Raw genomic sequence first — 25,392 nt, forward strand, 5'->3', positions numbered from 1 at the left:
CCGAAATTATTTTGGCAAATAGTTTATAATCATTGTTCAGAAGTGAAATTGGTCTGTAGTTTTTTACGTTTGTTAAATCCTGTGTTTCTTTTGGTATAAGTGAGATTGTAGCCTCTTTCCATGTTTCTGGAACTTTCTTCGTTTCTCTAATATTATTCATCAAAAGTTCAAAAATTGGTATCAGCTCCTCTTTAATTTTCTTATAAAATTTTGCTGTAAAGCCATCCGGTCCTGGAGCTTTCCCCAACTTCGCCTCTTGAATTGCTTTGTCAATTTCTTCTTTCGTAATTGGACTATTTAAAATGTCTTTAAGTTTTCCTGAATTTTTTCCCCAAATTTACTTTATCTAAATATTCTTTTATTTTATTTTTGTCCACTTTCTTTTTTGCAAAAAGATTTGCATAGTATTTAAAGAACGCTCTTTAGATTCCATTCATGTCTACTAATTCCTTTCCACCTTCTATAATCTTAGTTATAATGTTCCTCTCCTTTCTTTTTTTCAATTGCCATGCCAAATATTTCCCTGGCTTGTTTGCCCCTTCAAAGGATTTTTGCTGTAATTTTTTCAAGTTCCAATAAAGTTCTTGGTTTAAAAAGGCATTTAATTGTTCTTGTAAAATTTGTATCTGCCTTATTATTTTCTTTTTTCCTGGTTGCTTCTTTAATTCTGCCTCTTTTGTCCGTAATTGCTCCGCATCTCATGTAACTCTTCTGAAGATACCTCCCTTTTCCAGGGATGTTGGCTAGATGGCCTTGGATCTGTGTCTGTGCTTACCGCCTTAGCTTAGATAATGAATGGGTGATTTACAGGTGGGAGGTTGGAAGCACACTGGTTAAGTGGGAATGAATGGGCAGTATAATTGGAGGAGGCTACATTTGAACCATGTATAATTAGGGGGGTTTGGCACCAGAACCTCAGTTCTGACTCAACAATGTTCTTAGCTTGGAACATGTTTATTAAATAAACAAATCACCTCCAGTGAGTGTTGTTGAGGGTAACTTTGTCCAAGAGTCTGACAGTTAAGGAGAGAGGGTCTATGGGGCAGAAGCCTGAGATTCCCTGGTCTGTTCTTGAATGCTTGTCTGAAATTAAGAGGACAGCCCCATCATAGTTGGTCCTAGGAGAGCCCAGAGTCCTCTTTAATGACAAGACTCAGACTCAGCTTCAGAATATGAAACTGGCAGCGTTAAGTGATTGGAGATATGGGGAAGAATCTGGCAGTGATCCTCTCTCCTAGCCATCTGGGGCCTGGCAGAGCATCAACACTGTACTAACAAGCTGATTATGTATATCTCCAATTGTGGATAGCCCCATCTGCCATATAGTGACACTTCTGCTATTGTTGTTCCCGGGAGTAGCATCAGCGGGCCAATCCAGCAGGCAGAGCGGAGGGAGATCAACAGATCCCCCAAATCAAGCTGGAAACCAAGGGGCACATGCTGCTTTAGCATCTCTCCTTCTTTCCCATATTCTGCATTAACACCCTACCCCAAACCTCAAAGACTCCATCCATGTCAACAAGCATGGACCCTGGCGTGATGTGCTAGGGAACTGCGTATCTCTTGCTCTATTGTTGTTGAACCATGATGAGTCAAAAAGTTCTCTGATGAACCACCAGCTTTAGTAGTCACTCTACGCCTGGGGACACTACCGCCCCTTCTTGTGTGGCAGTGCCAGAATTAGGGTGATGGCTCAGTTAATCCACATCGTCATTATCAAGTGAAGACATTTTTTGTTTTGCCCTCCCTGCCCTCTGATTGAATACCTGGCTCTGTGCTTACGCTGGTTTTATAAGCTGTTTTTATAATGTTCTGTTATTCATTGTTAGCCACCTTGGTGGCCCAAGTTGGGCAGAAAGGCAGGGCATACATTTTAATAGCAATAGTAAATACAACAGTAATAATTCACATGTTTTTCATTTCCATCAAGCTTCACGGGTATTGTCAGTTGAAAATGAGCAATGCAATACAATGTGATTTCATGACTTCAACAGTACAATCCTAAACAGAGTGTATGGTGTATGGTGGCTCAAGTGGTTAAGACGCTGAACTGCAGGCTGTGGAAGGTCAGTAGTTCAGCAGTTCAAGACCCGAGTTGCGGCATGACGGAGTGAGCTCCCGTCTCTAGTTCCAGCTCCTGCCAACCTAGCAGTTTGAAAGCAAGAAATTGCAAGTAGATAAATAGGTACCACTTCGGTGGGAAGGTAACAGCGTTCCATGCGCCTTGGTGTTTAGTCATGCCGGCCACGTGACCACGGAAACGTCTTCGGACAGCGCTGGCTCTTCGGCTTTGAAACGGAGATGAGCACCACAACCCTAGAGTCGGACTCAACTGGCTTTCAAGCAAGGGAACCTTTACCTTTTTATACATGATGATAGTATGAATTACACTTTGTGTTAGTTATGCATATTGCTAACTCCATTCAGTAAAAAATGTTCATTGTTTACTCCATTCAGTATAACTCCATTCAGTAAAAAATGTTCATTGTTTACTCCATTCAGTATGATTTTACAGAAATCTAATATAACTCTAGTGCAATAATTTATTCATAGTCTTCCACATTAACTAGATGCATTAAAAGATTTGTACAACATGTGATACCAGTTGTGGAAATGTGCTGCAATGTTTAGTACTGTCCACATGATGGCACAGTGCTTACACGAGTTTACAAAAAGGTACCAATAGAGAAAATATCTGAAGAAGTGAGCAGTGACTCATGAAATCTCACACCCTACCAAAAAAAGTTGTTAGTCTTTAAAGTGCTATTGGGCTGTCTCTCTTTTCTACTGCTATAGACAGCTACCCATCTTGATCTATCAACAAGGTACCAAGTTTGTAAACTGTGGCACAACTACAGACCACTTTGTTTATCTGAGTGACCATTATGAATAAGAAAAATCACCTGTTTGGACATTTCTCCTTGGCTTCCTCAAGAACCTTTGGACCCAGCAAACCTCTCCATTCTTCTACTGCATTTTCTCTCACCAAACCAAGTGCAAGAGTTGGTCCGCTGTTCAGTGCAAATACAGAAGAATTCTTTTAAAAATCACACCCCCTAAACTGTCTTTGCTCTCTGATAAGACGAACCACTGCAATGCGTTTGGGGGGGGGGAACCTGTTTACACTTGGAGTATTCTAGGCATATTATTATGTAGCTGAAAGGAAGTTTTCAATGAGCGGGAGATGAATAGCAACACGTCCTTAGACTTAAATTGACCGATGAGAATCTTCGGAAGAGTGATTGTTAGTCCACCAAAACACTTTTATGTTCAGAAGTGCTTAATACATTAACAACAGAGTTGGTGGCCAGTATATGTAGGGACAGGTTTGCGGTAGAGTATCTGCTTGGCATGCGGAAGGTCCCAGGCTCAATCCGTGGGATCCCTAGTTAAAACAATAAAGTAGTCACTCTGTTAACAACTACTGGCTATGGCCAGGAACCTCCCACAACCCGGCTCTTCTGTTGCTCTCACCTTTTGCCTGACATTGGCTTGAGGACCTATTCATTGGCTAATGACCTCATCACAAGTTTCTGGGACCTCTTCGGGGATGGGAATAGCTAGACCTCATCCATCATAAGCCATACTCAGAAGAACTCTGAAGAGGTCAGCAGAGGAGAATTGTATGATTCATGGGGACAAACGTTAAGAGAAATTATGAATGGGTGCACAGGTAGGGTGCCTGTCTCCGGATCACAACTGTTATATATGGTATGCTACATGCAGTGGAGGTGGGAAGGTGGCATGGTATAGCTCAAACTCGTCAGATATCAGAAGCTAAGCAGGATTGTCACCTGTATAGGAGACCACAATGGACAACTCTGCAGAGGAAAGCAATTGGCAAACCACCTCTGGATGGGAGACCAGCAGGGGACACTCTGCACAGGAAAGCAATTGGCAAACCACCTTTGCTTCTTGCTTGCTTTGAAAGCCCCTTGCTGGGGTCACCCTAAGTCGGTTGCTTGACAGCACTGACGTACATACATGCAGTACATATGACATTGCTGTATTATCAGTTACATATGGCATTAATATCTGAATTCTGTCCTTATCCTCAGGGGTCATTTCGTAGAAAAAGAGGTGCAGGAGCTCATTAGCATAACTCATTCGCATAACTCATTTGCATATGCCACACACCCTGACATCACCGGAAGTGTGTCAGAAGGCGACACCCACCGATCAGGCTCCACTGGACTGTTTTGGATTGCTAGCTATTGGGGGGGGGGGGGGCTTAGGGGGGATGGGATGCCATACAATCCCCCCAAGAGCTTGTACCTGAGTACAACTTGGTCTTAAAGGTGCCACTGGACTGTTTTGAACTGGGGGGGCGGGGGGGAGCTCTGCAACTTACCTGGCTGCTTCTTGCTCTGACTGAGGGCTGCTGGGAGCAGGGGGTGGGGCTTGTTGCATGTGCCCACTCCCTGGGCTCTTTACTGCCGGAGCTCCGCTCCTGTGCGCTCCTGCAGGAAATGACCCCTGCTTATCCTTATCAAGGAATTATGGCACATTGTTCCAGATAGTGTTGCCATCTCTGGCTTGGCTTGCAGGCCAGTGTCTGGGAAGGGTGGAGTCTGGGGGGGGGGGGGGGTTGGGCGGATGTGATGCCATACAATCCCACCCTATGATGCTGCCCCTTCCTCCAGGGGAACTGAGCTCTGTAGTCCGGAGATCTGTTGTAATTCTGGGGGAACGACAGACCCCGCCTTGAGGCTGGTAGCCCTCGTTTCAGAGTGACTTGTCACTGAACTGTGTAAAATCAACTTGTTTCCTTGCACTGCAGAATGTGTTTCTTTCTAACTAGCGCACCTGGTCATTTCTTTTAGGAGCATTGGGAAAAAATCTTCATTCTCGTGCTCCTTGTAAAACAGGCGCGCTTGCTCTTCCGTCAGAACGATTTCCTTTTGCATCGCTATCGTGAAGCCGTCATCCTCGATCCTCCTGAGAATAGATTCTGCATACGAAAGGTTCCAACAGTTTAACATCTTGCCCTCATTTAACCAAACAGTACTGTACAGATACATCATGATGGGGCAGCTAACGGGCCGCAAAACTGCACAAGCTCCACCCACCCTCGTGACCCATCCCTTCTCTCCTTTAGCCCCGCCCACCTCAAGCCCCTCCTCTCCAGCTCCACCAATGTCCCTCCTTAATTGAATATGCCATCCGAACAACAAATGCTTGTAACAAAAGGGGGAAGATTGTTGTCTTCATGTGGCTTTGGGCGTCTGGGCCAATCTCAGGTTCTTGGGCTGGTTGGAAGCAGTCCCCAAGCCCTGAAACAAACTGGAAGCCAGTGTAAAGGGTATCACACTGACTTACTATGGCAGCTCCATCGGGTTCGTGTAAAGACCCTAACCAAACGACGTTTCTGAGCCATCTTCAAGGGTAGCCCCACATAGAAAGTGCTACAGCAACCAAGCAGGGATGGCTACTAAGTCACGTATAACTGACCCACCAAATGCGATACACATGGTGATCTCTGTTATCTTCTCTGTGTGGCAATTCCCTGCCATGCCTTGTTCCCTGAAGAAGAATCTGACTATGCATTCCACTATCTCAAGTGCAGAAAAGGGCAACTCGAATGATAAAAGGGTTGGAACATTTCCCTATGAGGAAAGGTTAAGGCGCTTAGGGCTCTTTAGCTTGGAGAAACGACGACTGAGGGGTGACATGATTGAAGTTTATAAGATTATGCATGGGAAAGAGCAGGTGGAGAAAGAGGTACTTTTCTCCCTTTCACACAATACAAGAACTCGTGGGCACTCCATGAAATTGTTGAGCGGTCGGGTTAGAACGGATAAAAGGAAGTACTTCTTCACCCAAAGAGTGATTAACACTTGGAATTCACTGCCACAGGAAGTGGTGGCGGCTACAAGCATGGACGGCTTCAAAAGGGAATTAGATAAGCATATGGAGCAGAGGTCCATCAGTGGCTATTAGCCACAAGGTATAGATAGGGGCTCTGGGGCAAGTGATGCTCTGTCATCTTGGTGCTTGGGGGGGGGGTCAACAGTGGGAGGGCTTCTAATGTCCTGGCCCCACTGGTGGACCTCCTGATGGCACTGGTATTTCTGGCCACTGTGGGATACAGAGTGTTGGACTGGATGGGCCTTTGGCCTGATCCAACATTGGCATCTCTTATGTTCTTATGACTATATAAGTTCAGTAGAACTATGTACAGTTAGATTGCATAAGACAAAAAAAAATCTGTTGCATGAAAAGGATGATCATGTACCAGCATGGTAGACGTGATTAATTACCTCTGTCTATCTGATGCTTTCATTGAAGACATCGGTGAGTTGGCTATTTATTTACCCAAAATGTTCAAAATCCTTTCTATACAAGAATACTTTTGGGCAGTTCTCTAAAATATGGGTGGGCGGAGACACTGTCGCCAGCAGCAGCTTGTGGGGCTGGGCACAGGAAACACCTGAAGGGGGGGAGGGCGGAAGCCAGTGACCTCACTAGTGAGTGAAGTTTCCAGGATCATTTCTGCAGCGCTCCAAAGGTATGCAACTACTGAGCAGCTGCTGGGGCCCAGCGCCAGCAAATGACACCATCAACCCACAGCCACGCTCGGCACAGCACTGCAGCAAAGACCACGGCAGCCCCAACACCTGCTGGTCTGAGGGGTGCCAGCTCTCCCCCCTCCCTCAGCAGTGCTCAGTGGTGGAGACCGGGAGATTCCTTCAAGTTCCTGTCAAGTTGTCTGCAGAGATGAGACATAAACATGTGATATCCTGCTGCAGTTTTCTAATGCACGTGGCTTTATATCCTGATTTTTATTTACACTCAAACTACCATAGAAGTAATAAGCGATGTAAATTTGTTGCGGGGAGAGCTTATCTTGTAATTTTAGCTTAATACGCGCTTTAATATCAAATATAAAAATATGGATATTGCCAAAGTTGTGTAGTATTATCCTGCAAATTCATCAGACACACATGCCTTTGGCAGCTAGAAAATATCACAAGCTTCACTCACCTCTTCTTTCTCTTAAGAGCGCGGGTCGAATCAAGGCCAACGTTCTCTCGACCGCAGGGCCAGCGCTTTTCTTCTTTCTCGAAAAATCCGGAAAGAAGAAGGCCAGCTGCCTGCTTGCCTCTTCCAAGCTATCGTTAATATCACATAAATTTAACATATCCTGATTTTCCAAGACATCATGCAAACTAACAAAAGGGAAAAAAGTTAATATTTTACCTCAGTCCTTAGTGCATTCGTGACAGCTGTGAAATGAAAAATATAGCTCCCATACACTGTGAATATTGTTGAAACAGAGACTATATAATACAAAGTATGATTTCTGTGGCCAAAGATTTCTTAGGCAAAAAGCTGTTATACACATAAATGTTAGAAAGAAAGAAATTTTTGACATTTATTAGTAAATCTCAGGGTCAATAGAATGTGTTGAGTGAATGACTAGCAGTGCCATCCCAAGAAGAATTATACCTGTCTAAGTCCATTGAAGGTGCAACTCCATTGAAGGTGTAACAGTGCCAGTCTAAGCTCATTGAAATCAATTAGCTTAAAGTGCAGTAACTGTTTAGGATTGCACTGCAGAGTTCAACCTAATATCAATCATTTCTGGGCAAAGGACTACAGTTACAGCCCCCAGGTCAGCTTTGTGACAGAAACTGACACTGACCAATAAATCTCCTGTCTATGCAAGAACCTTTGGGGAAATGATAACTTCTTATCCTTATTCCCATTGTTATTAGTAATCAACAGTGGGTTGGATCCTATACATTGGCTCCAGGCAGCTTTTCCCTCTGTCTTGCCCAGTTCCCCCTCCAAGCTACAGCTCACGTCCAACAAGGTTTCTGTTCTGTTCCTGCAGGCAACTCCTTCCTGTTCACCTGCAACAATGCAGGTGAGATCCAGCCCTGAAGCTCCATTCCTTTAAGCTGGATTCTCTGACTCCCTTCTCCTAAGTCTCCAGGGAAGAAAGACTTCCTTCAACAGCAAAAGCCTCTCTCTGTCAGAGGAAATTTTTCCAATAATGAATATATTGGTTGGTAGTAGTCTAATAACCTCAGCCTAGGATAGGGTTGCTAAATGCATTTTGGCCGGGAGTGGGGGGCTCCCGGCCGGCGTCTAATTCGTGCGCGCGTGCATCACCCGGAAGTGACGTCGCACGCTGGGGGCGGGGCCATGCCATTTGAGGGGAAAACAAAGAGTTTCCCCCTCAAATAGCGTGGCCCCGCCCCCAGCCTGCGACATCACTTCCGGGTGACGCGCGCGCGGGGGTGGGGTTTCCCCTGGGCCCGATTCCGCGCGGGGCAGAAGTCGGGCCTTGAAAGCGGGGGGAAATCCGCCCCCCGGGGGGATTTGGGAACCCTAGCCTAGGAGCATAAAAGTCAACAACAAGGACATAAACTGCCAAGCACTAAAATGTTATCATTATGTCTGAAAGTTAGCATTTTTTTGATGTTCAACATTATTAGGAATGATTTCACGTGAGGCAAAGAATGTCAAGACTGGGAACCAGATTCCTGAGAGGTATCAGAGATATCTCCCCTTAACGTGTCATGTTTGTGACTTTCTGCTATTTTACCCACTATGAATTGGTCCCATATTTTCTCAAACCATAAAGACATTGATGGAACTTTGTTGGAATGCCACTTTGAGGCTATTACAATTTGCACTGCTGCCAGCAGCAAGCAGACGAGGGACCACTTTATGAGACTACATGTTCGATTTGTCCAGTGCTGCAGTAAAAGGACTTCTGATTCAAAAGGTAAGTCAACTGCAGTTATATTCTTTATATGAAACACGATTTCCCCCCAATATAATTGAACATGCCTACAGGACCACCAACAACAATGAATAAAGGTGCCTTCAAGGCCACATCCTTTCCAGCGTAAACTGCTAATTGATTTATGCATCTGATGTAATTTCTCCAGGGTGTAGTACCAACATGTCATGATCTTCAGAAATTGGGAATGTACATTAAAATTTTTAGAACTGTTGTTAGGAGAGGACCAAATTTCTTTCCATGTCAAATGGTCATCTTGTATATTAGATATTTGTTGCCAGGCTGGCTGATAATGCAGCTTGTTAGAACAGATGGATTGGTTAAGAATTTTGTTATTTACTAAAACATCTGAAGCACGAGTCCTTTCAGTCAATAGTCCTATTTCATTCCCCATTTCCATCATTTGGTTCTTATAGACCTGTGCTGCCCCCAGCCAGCGTTTAACTGTAGTTAAGTAGAACTGCCATATATCTTTAAGAGCAGTTGCCCCTGGGAATTGAAGTCTTTAGTTAGACATCCCAAAGCATCCCTGTGACTGGCTGATTAAACATTCATTTCCTGCACCCAGAGGCGCGAGGATTTGAGTTTACCTCTTTCTTCCTGTTTCTTTGTCTACTCTTTAAACGGCAAGGGAGGTGGGAGAACGCAATCTTTTTCACCATGAGCCAGTGAACTGAATTAGATTACAAAGATGTGAAGTTCACCAGTTATTCAGCCTTGATTGTAAGTAAAGAAATCTTCTGAATGCATGTGGAGGAGCTTAATAAAAATGATTTAATTCTATTCTACTCTGGCCATGCATTAAATCACATTCAGAAGGTGCTGTTGACTCTTGACTTAACGCCAGATGGAACAAGGCCACCTTGACTGTTGAAAGAGGTGGCTTACAAGTATTGTACATAAATTAAAAAATTATTGGAAAATTCCAGCACTTAGTAAAACAGACAGAGGACTGTCCTGAAATCTGTGGAAATAAACTTTTGCTTGCACTAATTAAGATTTTAAACAGTATTAAAATAATTCTCAGTTGTCTTCAAGGACATTGTACTACAAATACATTCCAGTTTGATTAAAAGGTTCCTTCTTATCCTACATTTTATGATTTCTGGTTTTTATTTTATTTTTCTTCTACTGGTTTACACAAGCGCTGGGGGAATAGATGGCTGGACACAGCATGGTAAAGTGAGAACAAACAGCAAGGCTAAGCAGAGATGGAACATATCTTGTATGACTCACCCCTGTGAGTCTGACAGAGAGAGCTGTGTTTCTCAACAGCTTATGCTACAATAAAGTTTGTTAGTCTTAAAGGTGCTACTGGGCTTTTTACTATTTCGCAGCAACAGACTAACACGGCTACACTCCTCTGGATCATCCCTGTGATGTGCCGTTATGTCAAAACTTGAAGGACTGGGCAGCACTTTGCGCTGACCCCGCACATTTCTGTGCATGAAATCCTATCTATGAAGGAAAGATTATCAATGTGCCCAGAATACACACTCTAGGTCAAATCAAACCGGAGCCCACCCTTGAAGCTAAAATGACTCAACTGAGGCTATCGTATTTAGGTCACATGATGAGAAGGTAGGAGACACTGGAAAAGACAATAATGGTAGGAAAAGTTGAGGGAAGCAGGAAAAAAAGGAGGACCCGACATGAGATGGATTGTGCTGGATATTGTAACTCTGCATGCAAGAGGATCTGGGAGGGAAAGGGTTAAGGGAATTCTCTCACTGGGGGACCCTTGGAAGTTGGCCCCACCCTCTCATGGGCTAGATATTGATCCTCATTGGCCGTTGCTTGCCCTCTGTTTCATCTTATACAAGACCTCTCTTCTTCTTATTTATATATTCGACTTCTCTCTCTTACCTGGACTTCGAGCTGTAGCAAGTTAGCCTTTTTGAAGGTAATATGTTCACAATACGTTATGGGTACCTACATGACTATGTCCTATTTTTGTAAGTAAAACTTCTTTCTCTTGTTACCATTGGAGTCAGATCGTCTTTATAATTTGCTTGAACAGCATTTTTCCTTAACCGGGAAATGGGGAGGATCAGGGATACTGCATAAGACTTCTGTGCTTCCAAGGCAAATTATAACTTGTTTTTACACAAAACACAATAGATTGACTCTATAAAAGAAGCCCCGGCCCTCACTTTGCAAGACCTAAGCAAGGCTGATAAGAATAGGATATTTTGGAGGTGGTTGATCCATAAGGCTACCATAGGTCAGAAGCGACTAGAGAGCACTTAACACACACATTATACACACTCAAATGTAGAATTTACCCGCTCGGCTTTCCAGTTCCAGGAACTTGACCCTCTGTTTCAGGAAGGGCTTCTCTTTCCTCCTCCTCCTCCTCCTCTTCCTCCTCCTCTTCCTCCTTCTCGTCCAGTTCTTTCATAAGAGGCATAACCTCAGGTGCTTCTTTACCTTCTGCAACTATCAGGATGTGACTTGGTCCAGACATCATAAACACAACGAAGTCTTCAAATTCAGGCTGCAAGAATGGCATTGGCCATTAGTTACCAAGAACTGGCATCACTGTATAGTCACTTAGCAAGTTCTCTGTTACTGTTGAGATGCAAAGGTGTTTGTCATGCATAGGGTTGCCAGCTTTGGGTTGGGGAATAACTGGAGAATTGGGGGGGGGGGTGGAGCCTGAGGAGGGAGGGGTTTGAGGAAGGGAGGGACCTCAGTGGGGTAGAGTGCCATAGAGTCTACCTTCCAAAGAGGCCATTTTCTCCAGGTGAGCTGATCTCTGTTGCCTAGAGATCAGTTGTAATCATCCTAAGAGATCTCCAGCCTCCAGTGCGTGCAACATTTCATTAAATGTATTAGGTAGTCTCTTGGCAGAATTCAGCCTAACATTAAAACGATTCTCTTGAATTTTCACCATAAAAGGCCAAATTCGCGCAAGCAGCAGCTGGGGGGCGGGGAAGCCACTTCTCTCATAAGTGGGCAGAAACAACGTTGTGGTAGTGCGAAGCTGCTTCCCACACCATTTGGATGGCTCACAGTTCCTTTCCGCATGCGCAGGGAATGCATGTACAGCCTACTTGTACATGAGTGGTCCGTAGGAAAGTGAAACTGGAGGCCAGTACCTGGATAAATGTTGGTTTAAAACCACACATTCAACTGTACATGCATGGAACTCAACATTAGAATGACTCAGTGTATGTATCAAGAAAAATCAAGTGTACATTGTACATGTATTCACTGGGACTTGTGAATGTGGCTAACCGTGCCATCCTAAGCATAGCTGCATCCTTTCAAGTCCATTGAAGTCAACGGGCTTAAAAGGGTACGCTTTGGATTCCACTGCCAAACTCTACCGGCACAACCCCTTTGCTTGCACCACTCAACACGGTTGGCAGTGCCAGGAGGCAGAGGACCACCACTTTAGAGGACTGCTATGTAAACATACAACTTCAGTCATGTGCCTAGTCATTGCAAGAGATAAATGAATGGGCACCACCAATCTGAGAGAAGACCAGGGGTTGGATGCCACAGAAAAAAGGAACCTTCCCATGATGCAAGAGGTTGTTTCATTGATAGCCCATCAGGGGAAGGCAGCTTCCGCCAAAGTACCAGATCTGTGGCATCAAGCCCAGGTGTAGATATGTAAATGCCGTCGAGTCGCAACGAAAATGGTGATCCCAACAAGGGGCTTTCAAGGCAAGTGAGAAGCAGAGTGCTTTCCTCTGCAGAGTCTTCCTGGATGGTCCCCCATCCAAGTACTGACCCTGCTTAGCTTCCAAGATCTGACGAGATTGGGCTATACCATGCCACCTTCCTTCCATAAGCCCAGGTGTACAACATGAGTATTTGCTTGTGCCTTATTCTATATCTGTTGCCTCAGAACCCAAGATGCCTTGGGCTGCCCTTGCCTTTCTAAGACAAATTACCAACTCAGTGGATCACTGTTTGTGTGCCTTAAAGCCAAGGATGGACAACAGGTCTTGCTTTTGCCAAGCAACTAGATACTTTTTTGAGAGTCTAATAGCCAGGATATTTTCTTGCAGGTGGAGTAACAAGCAATACATTAAGACTGCGATCACATGCTCCTTTAGAGCTTACATAGGCGCGAATACTGGACAGATCTAAAGGGAGCGATCAGACAGCAACAGCTGGGAAGCATCCCACAGCCATCAGCAACCCATGCTGCTCCACTACTGAAGCAGAGTTAGAAGAAGAAGAAGAAGAAGAAGAAGAAGAAGAAGAAGAAGAAGAAGAAGAAGAAGAAGAAGAAGAAGAAGAAGAAGAGATTGGATTTATACCCCGCCCTTCACTTGGAGTCTCAGAGCGCTTCCAAACTCCTTTCCCTTCCCCTCCCCACAACAGACACCCTGTGAGGTGGGTGGGGCTGAGAGAACTCTGACACAAACTGCTCTTTTTCAAGGACAGCTGTGCCAGAGCTTGCGACTGACCCAAGGTCACATCAGCAGGTGCAAGTGGAGGAGTGGGGGATCAAACCCGGTTCTCCCTGATTAGAGTCCGCACACTTAACCACTACACCAAACTGAAACCGGGAAAAGTCCACAGGCAGACTTTCCCGTGCCTGATTGCTCCAGCGCACTCCCATGCTGTTGGGATGGTCTGATCAGGGCAACCCGACTCTGTGCCGTTGTCTCCCCCCCCCCTTTGCAGTATGCGCATCATCGCATACTCCATAGGGGGCCCTCAGCGCGGAGGTGCAATTCCTCGATTGCTCGTTTATGCACAAGGGAAACAAACAGCAAAAAAAAAACCCCGTGACTCACCCAGTTGTGTCTGATCACACAGTGACGGGCTGCACCCCACAGCTTCAAAGGGTTGTGTGATCTCACAACTGTGTGTCAAATTCCTCCAGAGGAAATAGCCTCGCTTCCCCTGCGCTTCAACTGGTGCATGTGGCTGCAGCCTAAAATCTCCGGTTCTGATTACTCAGCAGTATTCTGTGTTAAAAGACTTTTTGCTATGGTCCCCCCTCCGCCACATCTCTCTTTTTACCTCCTCCGATTTGTTTCTGTAAAAATCCCTCACTTGCTCTTCGTCTAAAAGCCTCTCATCATGGGCGACAACGATAAAGCCTGCTTGTATAATCTTCAGTTGGAGAGCAACCATCAGGTTCGATAACATGTTAGAGGAAAAATTAGGACTATTAGTGGTTTTTTACATTGCAAGCCAATACAATAGCCTTAATTGCGTATTATTTTGCAGAATCCATTGCCTAATCAATTCATCTTAAATAAATTCACATAGTACCAAAGCCTTAAGCCTTTTAACGTTTATGCTCTGCTTCAGTTCTGTTTTTAGATTTCTGGTTGCTTCCAGATCTCCGCAATCCAAATCCTATTGCATTTTTAATTGGACATCTTTTTGTAGCAGGAACTCCTTTGCATATTAGACGACACACCCCTGATGTAGCCAGTCCTCCAAGAGCTTACAGAGCTCTTCTTACAGGGGCTACTGTAAGCTCTTGTAGGATTGGCTACATCAGGGGTGTGTGGCCTAATATGCAAAGGAGTACCTGCTACAAAAAGAGCCCTGGTCCCATCCTGTCGATTGCATTGCCTCACTCTGCATAATCCGCCTTGCGTCTCAGTGGAAAAGGCAGGCTATAAATAACGTTACAAATAAATAAATTTAAAAGAAACATTCGGCCGAGTGAGTTTGACTCCTCACACGGGAAGAGAGCCACCGGATCTATGAACTGTGCAGTTAACTTTTCAATAAATCAAGACTAGCAGTCTTGCTTAGAAGAAGAAGAAGTCCTCTTGGAAATTTCCTTCCTTGATGCAATGGACAAGTGCATTTTCTAATCATGATGAGCTATCTGTCTGCTGCATTTCTACCCCACCCCCACTCTAGAGAGCACACAGAATGATGCCGAAGACCGTCCACTTCTCCACCTCACCCTCTGCGATAGGTTGTCCTGAGAGAGCGTGACTGGCCCATGGTAACCCCCTGGCCTTTGTGACTGAGTGTGTGTGTGGGGGTTAGAATCCAGGACTCCCCAGTCCCCCTTTGACACTTTTAACATCTCTGCCACTGTGGCTTTTTGTAAAAAGCAGCTTATTTACCGTCTGTATGATTTCTTCAACTTTTCCTTCAGCGACGGCGTCAGGTTTTATAATGACAACGTTGTATTTTTCTTCCTCTGAAAGGCAAGCAGCAATGTTTCTCACGGACCCGTTTTAAGGATAGAGTCTTATCGATTTTATATCTTTGGCACCCTGCCTTCACTCTAAAGAGCTCAGAGCCCTGCACCAAACATGGGCTGCAAACAATTTGCGCAGGGCGTCCGGCTCATGACCTGCCGGGGTGATCAGAGTCTCTGGAATCTTGTCACCCCCTTGGTTCCCTCTCTCGAGGTCCTGGATCCAGGTGTGATCCAGAGTGTACCCAGAATAGCTGTGGCTGTGCACAGAGAAGGCTGAGTGTTGTGTCCGCGGACGGCCACTGGGCGCCCGCGATACAGCGGAGCTCGAGTCCGGAGAACAATGGGGACCAGGCTCCTGCAGCCTGCCTCTAGGGGAACCAATGGGACATTGGTGGGAGGTTTGAATGGGCCAATGGGAGGTTCCCCAGACTGTATATAAGCGGCCGGTCGGCCGTTGGTGGGTGTGCGTGTTGTGTACTAGTAAAGTGTGCAGTGTATCATGCGTGCCTTAGCAATTCTTCCACGCGGCTAACCCACCACACAACACTGAGTGGAGGAATAGATTGCCTTTCAATAGAGCCTCTATTTATGTATTTATTCTCTTAGACTTCTATCCCGCCCTCCCCACATTGTCGGCTCAGGATGGGTACCCACACATAGGTCTACAATTATGCAGGTTTGCCATTAAAACAATCCATAAGTTAAAGCTGAGATCTGCAATTAATGTCGGTTCACAAATAAAACGCATTACAACAAACCATTTAACATCAATGAAATCACCACAGACTAAAACAACGGCGTGCCTCAACGGATAATATTGTGGTCCCGTCCGGCTTCTGGGAACTGCGGTCACTGGAGGGGAGGCCGGATCCAATGGATGCCTGCTGCCTCAGCTGAAACCCTGGTGGAAGAGCTCCATCTTGCAGGCCCTGAGGGACTGTAACAGGTCTCGTAGGGCCCTGGTCTCATAAGGTAGCTCATTTCACCAGGCAGGGCCCTAGCCCTAGTCGAGGTAAGTTGAACATCCCGAGGGCCAGGGACGACCAGGAGCAATGTTCCCTCTAAGCTGTGAGGTTTTGTGAGCAAAAATTCTACTTTGTGAGCTACTGGCATTAAAGTTGTGAGCGAGTCATTTGGCTGCAGCATAGATTAGTTTGCTCTGGGGCCATCTTTCTTGAGCTAAGACAAAAATGTGTGAGCTGGAAGCTAAAAAACTGTGAGCTAGCTCACACTAACTCAGCTTAGAGGGAACTCTGACCAGGAGGTGTTGGTTTGTAGTCTGCGTGTTGCAGCGAGTAGTTTTGGTAGTTGGTTCGTAGTCCACATGTTGCAGCGAGTCGTTTTGCTCCCCAAACTCTTAGGACCTTCCCCCCCGCCCGTCGGCCAGGGATGACCTGGCAACCCCATGACCAATGCTCCCTCTAAACTGTGGAGTCTCGTGAGCAAAAAATCTACCTTGTGAGCTACTGGCATGAAAGTTGTGAGCGAGCCATTTGGCTGCTGCCTAAATTAGTTTGCTCCGGAGCCCTCCTTCCTGAGCAAGGACAAGAATATGTGAGCTGGAGGCTAAAAAATGATGAGCTAGCTCACACTAACTCAGCTTAGAGGGAACACTGCCCATGACCAATGCTCCCTCTAAGCTGTGGAGTCTTGTGAGCAAAAATTCTACTTTGTGAGCTATTGCCATTAAAGCTGTGACTGAGCGATTTGGCTACTGCCTAAATTTGTTTGCTCTGGTGCCATCCTTCCTGAGCTGAGACAAAAATGTGTGAGCCGGAGGCTCAAAAACTGTAAGCTAGCTCACACTAACTCAGCTTAGAGGGAACGCTGCCCATGACCCATATGTAACTGGCTGTATAATGTTGTAGAATAAGAGGCTGGCAGTGCCACTTGCCTGCAGCGCCTTCTTCCTCTGCTTCTTCCTCTGATTCTTTCTCTTCCAAAAATATAAGCTCTTGCACCTGAAAAATGCGTTTGTTTGTTTGCTTTAATTTCCAAGCTACAGTTATGTTCTCTCCGATAAAGAACGGTGCTCTCTGCGACGCAGTAACCATTACTTCTGTCTTTCAATTTGATGCAAAGATGTTTGAATTAAAGAATGTTTTAATAAGAGTTCTAACGGCACAACGATTTCCCAACTTGGAGCAACATGGAAGTTAATGTAGCCGCACACATCTCACACACACTTTAATATAGCCCTCATGTAAAATATAAGAGGGTTGGGGAATAATAGCTACCCGCCATCAGCTGTTAATATTTACACCCTGCTGATCTGCAACAGACACCAATTTCCATTTTGCTATGGAATAGATATTTTGGGTGTTTATCTGTGCATTTGAGCCCCATTGAGTTCAATGGGTCTTGAGGGTACTTAGCTAATGTTGTGAATCAATTGTAAGATCAACATGCCACTGTTATGTCAGATCAGTACATAAGTAAGTACAGGCCCCTCTCATACTATTCGGCCTACCAGATAAGATCTCCTTCCCAAGCCCTGGTCTGTATGCCCCCCCCCCCGAGGTGAGGTGGGTAGCAAACAGGGCTTTTTCTGTGGTGGCACCGCTCTGAGGCACACCCCTAATGTAGCCAATCCTCCAGGAACTTACAGTAGCTCCTGTAAGAAGAGCTCTGTAAGCTCTTGGAGGATTGGCTACATTAGGGGTGTGTGGCCTAATATGCAAAGGAGTTCCTGCTACAAAAAGAGCCCCATGCCCTTCCCCTTGAGTCTCTTCTGGTGCTTACTTTTCCTTCTTTTAGGTGCTGGGGCAAGAGAGGGGGAGGGGAGAGGCTCAGAGGAAGAATCTCTGCTTTACACGCAGAAGGTCCCATGTTCAATCCCCGGCATCTCCTGTTAAAAGAACTAGGTAGCAGGAGATGTGAAAGATCCCCACCTGAGCCCCTGGAGAGCTGTTTCCAGTCTGAGTGGACCATACTGACTCTGATGGATAAAGGGTTTGATTCAGTATAGGGACCACGTGTGAGCAGACAAGCCGCAGAAAAGACTTCCAAAACTTTCTAGCAGATTAGAAGCGCCCCCCCCTCACTCTGGCCAACACCAAGGATCTCAGGCAGGGGTCTTTCACATCACCTTCAACTTGATGGTTTTAACTGGAGATGCCAGGGATTGAACCAGGGGCCTTCTACATGCAAAGCAGATGCTCTGCCACTGAGCCATGGCCCCTCCCTGTCTGGGGGTGTGTGTGGATAAAATCAACATGCGTGTTGGATAATAATAATTTAAAAATAAACATGGCAGCCATTTCACTCGCATAAAACTAGGAATACGTGCAAAACAGGAAAGAAATGCAGTCAGCGACTGAGCAAAAGATAGGGCATATGAGGGGGAAAGCAACTATGTCGTTTAATAAATTTGCTGGCGGTAAGAGACAGCAACATTACCTCCGGCCGTGTCATTTCTCCTGCTACAATTTTCCTCTCTTGTTCTATTAGTGCCACTACTTTTTTATTCAAGAGAGGTCCGTTGGCACCTCTGACTATATCTATGATTTTGCCATCCTGTAAACAAACATGATCATCATTTAGAAAAAAAGGCAGGAATAGATGACAGTTTTGTTTTATGTGGGTTTTTTTTTACTGGGTTCTAGCAATGTGTTATTTTTCAGGCTCGAATGTCTCATCTTAGATAGCTCTGCTTGCTTCTAACAAAAAGTATTTTGCATTCACAAGCGAAACAGTTTGGCACAGGTCGCAAATAAATGAGTAAGTTTGTCACGTGAGTAACGGTATCATAGGCCTGATGTAGATGCCACACGGCTGGGCCAAAGGCGCTTTTCTCTGGGATTTTGCACTCACGTGAGCCCCTTTCTGTCATCCTGTTTGGTGGCATCCAACCATGCATACCTGGAGTTTGTGGTATTCGCGATCCTCACGATAGTAGATATGCACAGGCGCCATGTGCCTCGAGTGGGCAAGAGACCAGTTTCTACAAGATGCAGGGCCAGCTCACTCTGGTGAATCCTTTCGCCCTGGCGGGATTGCACTGAGAGGCAGTGTGGTAGAATGGTTAGAATCTGGTACCGGGAACTGGGAGACCCAGGCTGGAACCCCCACTCTGCCATGGACACTTGCGGGACTGACCTTGGGCCTGTCACACACACACTCAGTGTAATTTACCTCACACGGTTGTTGTGAGGATACGGTGTGGGGGAGGATAATAATATAAGCCGGTTTGGGTCCCCATTGGGGGCATAGGCAGGGTATAAACAAGACAGATAAAATAAACTTCAGCTGGGCCTGAGGATGGCTAGTTCTACGAGCTCAAGGTGGGGGAACTCCGTGGATCTCGGCTAAAGGGAGTGGTGGAGAATGAGGGAGCCTCCTCAGGCACATGGAGGCTGGAAGAGCCATGAGCTCGTCCTTGTGATGATGACACGGATGCTATTTCACACACACAGAGCTGGCCCAAGGGATTTTGGTGCCTTATGCAAATGACTTTGCCGCGTCACCTGCGTGAGGGTTGCCAACCTCCAGGTGGGGACTGAAGAGCTCCCAGAATTACAGCTGATCTCCACTGGAGAAAATGGCTGCTCTGGAGGGTACACTTTATGGTATTATGCCCCACTGAGGGTCCCTCTCCTCCCCAAACCCTGCTCTCCCTTGGGTCCGACCCTAAATCTCTAGGGATTTCCAAACCTAGAGATGACAACCCAATCTGGCAAAACAACAACAACACACCCCACTGTGGGGAATCATCCATCTCTTCCTTTTTTGCCCCTCACCCTGCGTCATGCGGAAGCCAACCCCCTCCCACTGTTCTCGCCGAAGCTTTCTTTGTGTTTGGCGGAGGGAGTTTTGACTCTTGAAAGCTTCTGCCCTGGAAATCTTGTTGGTCTCTCAGGAGCTGCTGGACTCACGGCTAGGGCGCTTTTTGTAGCAGGTACTCTTTTGCATATTAAGCGACACACCCCTAATGTAGCCAATCCTCCAAGAGCTTACAGTAGCTCCTGTAAGAAGAGCTCTGTAAGCTCTTGGAGGATTGGCTACATTAGGGGTGTGTGGCCTAATATGCAAAGGAGTTCCTGCTACAAAAAGAGCCCGACGGCTACCTTTTGAAACTCACTGGGGCTGGGGCTTGCTGCAATGCCAGGACAGCAGGAGGAGGAGGAGGAGGAGGAGGAGGAGAGTTGGTTTTTATACCCCGCTTTTCACTACCTGAAGGCGTCTCAGAATGGTTTAAGATCTCCTTCCCTTCCTCTCCCCACTACAAACACCCTGTGGCTGCGATCATATGCACAATTAGACCCAACCTAGGGGCGAATGCCAGGTGGATTTAAAAGGCGCAATCAGACAACACCTGGGAAGCGCCCCACAGGTGTTGGCAACCCGTTCTGCTCTGCTGCAGAAGCGGAGTTAAAAGACACCGGGGGAAATCTGGTAGTTAACAGGTTACAACGGGCCACGGATGGACTTTCCCGTGCCTGATTGCTCCAGCGCACTCCCTGTCAATATTGTAAGCTTCAGATGTTAGATGTCTCTGATCTAACTGACAAGTTGTCATGTGATAATCATGAGGTGCAGTACCAGACTCATCCAGTTTGAACATGTCTGGGCAAAGTCTAAGTCACCATGACTGAGCACAGTGCTGATTGGCTGTGCTACCCTGTTTCCCCGAAAATAAGACCTACCCCAAAAATAAGCCCTAGCAGGATTTCTATGCATTTGTGGTATAAGCCCTAGTGTGTCTTCTTGAGAAAAAATAAATATAAGACAGTGTCTTATTTTCGGGGAAACACGGTAGGTATAAATGTACAGAGTGCTTATGCTCAGTGTTCTCCCCTGTATTTATGAATGCTGGCGAAGCATGCTGCTCGAGAGCTGTATATACCTGTAAATAAATATCCTGTAAATAGTTACCACTGGACTGTGTTATGTGGTGTGCTATTGGGAGTGGCTGGGGAGTGGAACTCTGCTAGAGTGTGCTGCAGTTTCTTAAGTGTCTGGTTCAACTGGGAACGCGCTGCGCGACACTCCCATGCCATTGGGATGGTCTGATCAGGGCAACCCGACTCTGTGCCGTTGCCTCCCTCCCCTTCGCAGTATGCACATCATCACAAACTCCATAGGGAGTCCCCAGTGTGGAGGTGCGATTCATCGATTCCTCGTTTAAGTGCACGGGAAACAAACGGTACCAAAAAAAAGACTCACCCGTAGTTGCGTCTGATCACACACTGACGGACTGCCCCCGCAGCTTCAAAGGGAGGTGTGATTGTGGGACTGCGGGTCAAATCCCACCGGAGGAAATAGCCTCGCTTCCCGTCCCTCCCCATTTTATCTGGCACCTGTGACAGCACCCTGTGAGGTGGGTAGGGCTGAGAGAGTCTTGAGAGAGGCGTGACTGACCCAAGGTCACCCAGCTGGCTTCATGTAGAGGAGGAGTGGGGGAATCCAACCCACTCCTCCAGATTAGAGTCTGCCACTCTTAACCACTACTCCAAATCCGGAAGAAAGTAGCTGAAAACAGTACAATAGTTGCATGCTTACCACACAGAAGAGAAAAGCTGGTTCACATTTGTCTCTAAATGCAGCTAGAGTCAAAATGCTGTCAGCCTCCGCCTAAAAAAAAACAAATTCAGCATCAAAGACTTCTCCTTATTTTCTGCTCCTGATTCAACGAGGCATTCTGATGCTCAGCGCAGGGATTTCTTCCCTCCTTTCCATCTTCAGTGTTCTTACCAGGGCTCTTTTTGTAGAAAAAGCCCAGCAGGAACTCATTAGCATAATAGGCCACACCCAACAGCAGGAACTCATTAGCATATTGGGCCACACCCCTGACAGCACAGCTCATTAGCACGTTAGGCCGCACCCCCATGTTACCAGAAGTGTGGTCATCCAGCCACACCCACCTTCTTATTCTGTTTACCTTGTTTGTTGTCAAAACCCAGGGCCTTTTTTGGTAACAGGAACTCCTTTGCATGTTAGGCCACACACCCCTAATGTAGCCAATCCTAATGAGTTTCTGCTTCTGGGTGTGGCCTGTTATGCTAATGAGCTACTGCTGGGCGTGGCCAACTCAGGAGCCAGCCGGAACTCCGTTCCTGTGCGTTCCTGCCCAAAAATAGCCCTGGTTCTTACTATCCCCTCACTGTCAATGAAACCATGAAGCGACTACTGAAAACGTGAGTAATTAATTCTGCCTGGGGTTCATGAAGCAATTTAGGCAGAATCTATCCAAAGTTGGGCCCTCTTAAGTCTCATTAATTTCAATGGGGGGGGGAGATTAAGCACTTCCCCACAAAAATCACACTACTTTGGAGTGCTTGATTTTTTAGGGCTGCCAGCTCCAGGTTGGGAAATACCTGGAGATTTTGGGGGTGGAGCCTGAGGAGGGTGCGGTTTTGGGGAGGGGAGGGGCTTCAATTGGATAGGATGCCATAGCGTCCACCTTCCAAAGCATTCATTTCCTCCAAGGGAACTGATGTCTGTCGCCTGGAGATCAGGTGTTAATCCCATGAGCACTCCAGCCACCACCTGGAAGATGGCAACCCTATTAACATTTGAACATATTCTCATTGAACATCTTGAACATATTCCCCCCTCTTTTTTGAAAATCCAAAGCCTTCTATCATATATATTTTACAGAAATAGTAAACTCTGTGATTTGAAATTTACAGAACACAACAATGTTCTAAAATATAAAGGCGCAACACACACACCCCTGTCTGAAAGTTACAGCTTTGGGGACTGGGATTTTTTATTTATTTTTTTGTATTCCTGTGATGCATGAACGGTGCTGGTCTTCTTAGCCTGAGAACAGTCACAGTTGAGGCACCCCCATTTCCGTACGTTTCAACTTGCTGCTTCCAGCCTGTTATCGAATTTCCGACTGCTGAGTTCAGTATCAGTTAAGATGCGCCACTGAAATGTAAGTGTCCGTGTTTTCCGGAAGTCTCAGTAAAAAGCAGCAACAGGCAGCTCTTCATAGAACTGCCACTCGATTCAGAACTGGACTCGGCAAACTAAGATACGTTCCAAGCTCAGTTTTGGCTTTGGGGGAACCGCCGCACTCCTGACGACATCATCACAAGAGAACTGGGGTTTTCAGATCCCTGATTTACCTGGCTGCTGTGCCTGGACTGACTGGAGGACTGCCAACTCCAGCTTGGGAAATTCCTGGATATTTGGGGTCGGTGCCTAGGGAGGAAATGATGCCTTGGAGTCCATCCCTCGGAGCTGTCATTTCCTCCCCGGGAACTGATCTCTGAAGACTGGAGATCAATTTTAATTCCAGGAGGTCTCCAGGTGCCACTTTGAAGCGGGTAATCCTAAGAGATAGTAGGAGATTCACCTCCCTCCTGAGGGGCCAAAGGGACAACAACAGCACCCAGGCCAGTGGGCGTCGGGGGGGTGGGGGTGGAAGCCAGTCTTCTGCGTGGAAGGAAACTGAGCTGAAGGAAACTTCTGGGCCATAATGCTTGTCTTGCCCAGGGCTTTTTTTGTAGAAAAAGTCCAGGAGGAACTCATTAGCATAATAGGCCACACCCAACAGCAGACACTCATTAGCATATTAGGCCACACCCTTGACAGCACAGCCCATTAGCATATTAGGCCACACCCCCATGTTACCAGAAGTGTTGTCGTCCAGCCACACCCACCTTTTGCTTCTTATTCTGTTTACCTTGTTTGTTGTCAAAACCCAGAGCTTTTTTTGTAGCAGGAACTCCTTCGCATGTTAGGCCACACACCCCTAATGTAGCCAATCCTAATGAGTTTCTGCTGTTGGGTGTGGCCTATTATGCTAATGAGTTCCTGCTGGGCGTGGCCAACTCGGGAGCCAGCCGGAACTCCGTTCCTGTGCGTCCCTGCCCAAAAATAGCCCTGGTCTTGCCTATGTTTGAACATAGTGTAAACCTGCACTTTGATGCATTGTTTTGGTGAAAACTAAGTTTGGTAATTGTTGTTGTTGTTCAGTCGCACAGTCGAGTTCGACTCTTCGCGACCCCATGGACCAGCTCCCGTCAGGCCCTCCTGTCTTCCGCCGTCCTTTGAAGTTGGCTCAATTTCATGTTCGTTGCATTGATGACACTGTCTAAGCATCTCATCCTTTGCCGTCCCGGTCTTCTTTGACCTTCAATCTTTCCCAGCATCAGGGTCTTCTCCAGTGAGTGCTCCCTTCTCACTTGGTGGCCGAAGTATTTGAGCTTCAGTTTCATTATCTGGCCTTCCGGGGAACAGTCAGGGTTGATTTCTTTTAGGATTGACTGATTTGATCTTCTTGCAGTCCAAGGGACTCTCAAGAGTCTTCTCCAGCACCATAATTCAAAATAATCTATTCTTCGGCGCTCGGCCTTCCTTATAGTCCAACTCTCGCAGCCATACCTGACTACTGGGAATACCATTGCTTTGACCATGCGGACTTTTGTTGGCAGGGTGATGTCTCTACTTTTTATCATGCTGTTTAGGTTCGCCATCGCTTTCCTCCCAAGGAGCAGGCATCTTTTAATTTCATGGCTGCTGTCACAGTCTGCGGTGATCTGGGATCCCAGGAACGTGAAGTCTGTTACTACTTCGACGACTTCCCCTTCTATTTGCCAAGGAGTGATGGGGCCGGATGCCATGATCTTAGTTTTTTTGATGTTGAGCTTCAAGCCCACTTTTGCACTTTTGCGCAAGTTTGGTAATACTTGACACCAATATTTATATAACAGCATAGAAAAATTTTAAAAAGAAAAAACACAAAACAGATCTACCTTAAGCATACATCTATTATGCACAGTGTCATATACTTTTCCATGGTGGGGCCTGGGGTTCTCCCAGAGGTGCAATTGTTCTCCAGATTACGGAGTTCTGTTCCTTGGAGAAAATGGCTGCTTTGGAGGTCCCTTCCCAAAACTCGCTCAACCCAGGCTCCATCCCCAAACCTCCCGGAATTTCCCAACTCGGAGTTGGCAACCCTACTTCGACAACATCACCAATGAAAGAAGGTAAGAGCAAAAAATGTTTCTCACTGGGAAGTTTAAAATTTAAATCCTTACCACAGCAAAATGTAGAAAGTCATCTTCACCATTTTCATTTTTTAGTCGTCTGAACAGGTTCACCACCGCTTTGCAAGGCCCACACCAAGCCTGATAAACATCCACGACTGAAAACACACACAGACACGCACAGTCAGTCCTCAAGGACCCCCCCCCCCGATTGAGCAATAGCTTCTCTGCATTTGCAGAGGAAAGACTTGAAAACTGGAAATGTGCCAGTGCTAACATTACCCTTATACCAGATTCCAGGAAAAAGACCACAAATTAATAGCGGTTAATGTGAATTAGTGGTAATAGGTAGCCTTAGGCCAGGACTACTTCATCATGTGCATAATTGCAGGACTTCCATGCATTTGCAGGAGTCCCATAGCTGGTGAGTGCATGCTTCACATCATACATGTGTGCAGGCACCAAAATCAGGCCTTTCTGTGCTCTGCTGATACCAGATGGTGGGTCTCTACATCTTGCTTTCCAGGTATGCAGATGTTATATACTGTGGGCTT

The 25,392-nt window shown here is 46.2% G+C and overlaps 1 protein-coding gene across 1 annotated transcript in view; it reads right to left on the bottom strand.

Moving 5' to 3' along the window:
- NME8 (NME/NM23 family member 8) overlaps nucleotides 1-25,392 on the bottom strand; it is a 38,063-nt gene that overhangs the window by 11,891 nt on the left and 780 nt on the right. Inside the window, exons 3-12 of the mRNA XM_015419211.1 lie at nucleotides 24,890-24,996; nucleotides 21,399-21,470; nucleotides 18,297-18,413; nucleotides 16,792-16,858; nucleotides 14,818-14,894; nucleotides 13,745-13,837; nucleotides 11,164-11,252; nucleotides 6,985-7,169; nucleotides 4,807-4,951; nucleotides 2,904-3,011 (exon numbers count right to left, since the gene is read on the bottom strand). Coding sequence (XP_015274697.1) covers nucleotides 2,904-3,011; nucleotides 4,807-4,951; nucleotides 6,985-7,169; nucleotides 11,164-11,252; nucleotides 13,745-13,837; nucleotides 14,818-14,894; nucleotides 16,792-16,858; nucleotides 18,297-18,413; nucleotides 21,399-21,470; nucleotides 24,890-24,996 — 1,060 coding nt within the window. The remainder of the gene's footprint in view (nucleotides 1-2,903; nucleotides 3,012-4,806; nucleotides 4,952-6,984; nucleotides 7,170-11,163; nucleotides 11,253-13,744; nucleotides 13,838-14,817; nucleotides 14,895-16,791; nucleotides 16,859-18,296; nucleotides 18,414-21,398; nucleotides 21,471-24,889; nucleotides 24,997-25,392) is intronic.

Source organism: Gekko japonicus, unplaced genomic scaffold (assembly GCF_001447785.1).
Source record: "Gekko japonicus isolate JY-2015 unplaced genomic scaffold, Gekko_japonicus_V1.1 scaffold190, whole genome shotgun sequence".
In the NCBI taxonomy this organism is placed as follows: Eukaryota; Metazoa; Chordata; class Lepidosauria; order Squamata; family Gekkonidae; genus Gekko; species Gekko japonicus.